This window comes from Sinocyclocheilus anshuiensis, unplaced genomic scaffold (genome assembly GCF_001515605.1).
Source record: "Sinocyclocheilus anshuiensis isolate Anshui unplaced genomic scaffold, SAMN03320099.WGS_v1.1 scaffold1425, whole genome shotgun sequence".
Classification (NCBI taxonomy): Eukaryota; Metazoa; Chordata; class Actinopteri; order Cypriniformes; family Cyprinidae; genus Sinocyclocheilus; species Sinocyclocheilus anshuiensis.
The window spans coordinates 1,209,954-1,213,291 of record NW_015551044.1 but is presented as its reverse complement, the minus strand read 5'-3'; the positions used below and the strand labels follow the sequence as shown (position 1 = coordinate 1,213,291).

The 3,338-nt window shown below is 36.6% G+C and overlaps 1 protein-coding gene across 2 annotated transcripts in view; it reads right to left on the bottom strand.

Moving 5' to 3' along the window:
- Window positions 1-931, bottom strand: part of prodha (proline dehydrogenase (oxidase) 1a) — a 14,744-nt gene extending 13,813 nt beyond the window's left edge. Inside the window, exon 1 of one of the 2 annotated variants that reach the window (XM_016451256.1) lies at window positions 481-931. In XM_016451256.1, the coding sequence (XP_016306742.1) occupies window positions 481-810 (330 nt within the window). In that variant the 5' untranslated portion in view covers window positions 811-931. The remainder of the gene's footprint in view (window positions 1-480) is intronic. The other variant, XM_016451257.1, reaches the window with a different exon arrangement.
- Between the last annotated feature and the right edge of the window lie 2,407 nt (window positions 932-3,338).

Here is a 3,338-nt window from a genome sequence, read left to right as displayed (position 1 = left end):
TTTGTGTATTTGAACCCTTTCCAACAATGACTGTATGATTTTGAGATCCATCTTTTCACACTGAGGACAGCTGAGGGACTCATATTATGCAACTATTACAGAAGGTTCAAACATTCACTGATGCTCCAGAAGGAAAAGCCATGCATTAAGAGCCGGGGGTGAAAACTTTTTGAATTTGAAGATCAGGGTAAATTTGGGTAAAATATGTGATTATCATATATATTAAATTTCTCTATATATATTATCACATACATTATATGAATATATGAATAATAGACAGACAGACAGATAGATCATATTTATTTGTAAAAAAAAAAAAGTAAAAACTGAATGAATAAAAGAAACCAAATTATTTTAATGTGTGCATTCAAATAACACCAAAAAAGTTACATTTAAGAAAATAAATAAATAAAAAGTAACATTCACTGCAACTAATGTTACAGAGTTCGCTACTTTTTCAAAAAGTAAAAAGTAACTCGCCTCTTTATTTTTGTCAACCAGGAAGTCAAAGGTGCAGAGTTTGAAGACCAGCAGACTCCTGAGGAGCTCCAGCGTGTCTTTGCTCTTGTAGGCTTCTTGTGTGTTGTCGAAGTCGATGGAGATCCTCTGGCGCTCCGTGTGCGCTTTGCGGCTGATGAGATCCACCTCGCAGGGCTTCTCCACTACAGCGCAGGACGGATCCAGCGGCGCGTCGTCGCTCTTCAGCTCTTTGTGCTGCGTGGATGCTGCTGCTGTGGAGCGAAGCCTCGCGCCAAACAAATGAGCCGGCTTTACTCTGGCCACAGCGGGTATTACTTTACAGTAAGACATGTTTAGGAAGTTAGGTAGATGTGATAAAGGAAATATACCAGTGCTTCTCGTAGCGATGGAGGTTTCTAGATGAATGAGATGGCAACACCCCAGACTGGAGGGTCATTCAAGCGCGCTTAAAATATGCTAATGCTTGGCAGCACTCTGAGTTGTGATTGGCTCACGATCTGTGACGCACCGCACTGGCTCATTGCGTCACTGCATATACTAAAGTTACTTGTACTAAACACCTGGTATATAAAGATTTCTCTTTACTTTGGGAAAATGTTTTGTTTGGATTTGTTAATTAAAAAAAAGTACATTTACAGAAAAACGAATTGTACTTAATCTCCTTATCTTGTTAACACAATTTTATATACATAAATGTAAATTCTCATGTCAGAAGCCACTGTTTTATGTTTTGCTTGCTGAAATATTGCATTACTTTGGGACTATTTCTAACCCATGTAACAAGAAGGCTTTAAAAACAGCTGAAACTTGTAAGCTGTTTAATCTTTTCCTTTGAATGTAATGTGTTTTAATTTTAGACCCCTGTCTAGTAATTTATTTGTTTTGACATTATAATTTTTTTATTTAATTTTCTTTTTATTAATATTTTGTAGTTTTGTATTGTAACTGCTTTTTTATTGGTTGATATAACGTTCGTAAAAAAATAAAAAATAAACTAAACACCTGATATTTGTTTTGCATTGCAAATTTTTCATCCACAAGAACACTTTGCCTAAAATTGATCTCTGAAATTTCCCACACTGTAAAATCTCATTGCTATGAACACATTTTTATGAACTAATCTTTTTTTTCTGAGTGTTTCTTTGTTTACCACTTTGTAGCCTAATTTTGTCTTTTTTCCCTTCAAATGTTCCCCTCAAACTTTCAAATGTAGTGCTGTTTCTTTTTTGCAATAAATAAGTAAATAAAAACTAAACACCTGATAGATTTTCTCAATAATAATATAAAACAAAGGGAAGCTTAATGTAAAATAATGCATAGCTATATGTAAATAAAGCAAATTTGGTCCATTAATTAAAATTTATTTGGTATACAAATGTGTTATTATTGTTAACTAAAACTGTTAAAAACACTTAAATAAAGTTGAATTAAAATAAAATAAAAATTAGATATAAGAAATAAGTTTGGAGCATTAAAATTATTAACTGGAAAAAATAAAAAATAAAACTAGCCTAAATAGTCAAGTCAAGTCAAGTCACCTTTATTTATATAGCGCTTTTAACAATACAGATTGTGTCAAAGCAACTGTACAGCATTAAATACGAGAATAGTGTGTCAATAATGCAATATGACAATAGTAAACACTCAATTTTCAGTTAAAGGCTGTTCATCATTGAATTCAGTGATGTCATCATCCAGCTCAGTTCAGTTTAAATAGTATCTGCAATCAAGTCGACAATATCGCTGGAAATTAAGTGTCCCCAACTAGGCAAGCCAGCTGGATACAGACTGGATCTGGTGGCTACGGTGACCTCGGAATTAGAAAGAAACAGACTAATGTAAGCGTAGATGCCATTCTTCTAACGATGTAGCAAGTACATTGGGTGTCATGGGAAGTGTTCCCGGTTCCGGTTGTCCCAATTAATGCATTAACGGATTAATGAATTAAAACGGATTTGAATATTAGAAATGTGTTAGTGTGTTATGTGTAAGCCAGGTTAAATAGGAAAAGGATCTGCCGCCCGCAGTTGATTTTGATATTCTAGGTATTATCAAATTGCCAGAGTTTTGAGAACGCAGCAGACGTGGAGGACTATAATGCAATAAGAGCTTGTTCAAATACTGAGCTGCTAAACCACTCAGGGCTTTATAAGTAATAAGCAAGATTTCCGAAAGATTGCTATCAAATAGCACACCTAGGTTCCTAACTGATGACGAAGAATTGACAGAGCAGCCATTAAGTCTTAGAGAGTGTTCTAGGTTATTACATGCGGACGTTTTCGGTCCGATAATTAACACCTCTGTTTTTTCAGAATTTAGCAGTAAGTCCTGATGATATCTCCCAAGGGTAACATGTAAAGCGTGAAAAGTAATGGCCCTAGTACTGAGCCTTGAGGTACTCCATACTGCACTTGTGATCGATGGGGGCAGTCGTGGCCTAATGGATAGAGAGTCGGACTCGTAACACGAAAGGTTGCAGGTTTGACTCTCAGGTCTGGCAGGAATTGTCGGTGGGGGGAGTGAATAACCAGCACTCTCTCAACCTTTAATACCATGACTGAGGGGAAACCCTTGAACAAGGCACTGAACCCCCAACTGCTCCCCGGGTGCCTCAGCATTGGCTGCCCACTGCTCCAGGTGTGTGTTCACTACTGTTTGTGTACACTTGGATGGGTTAAATGCAGAGAACAAATTCCGAGTATGGGTATTTGATACTTTTGATATGATACCTCTTCATTCACTGCTACGAATTGATGGCGGTCAGATAAGTACGATTTGAACCACACTAATGCACTTCCACTAATGCCAACAAAGTTTTCTAGTCTATTCAAAAGAATGGTCAACAGTGTCGAAAGCAG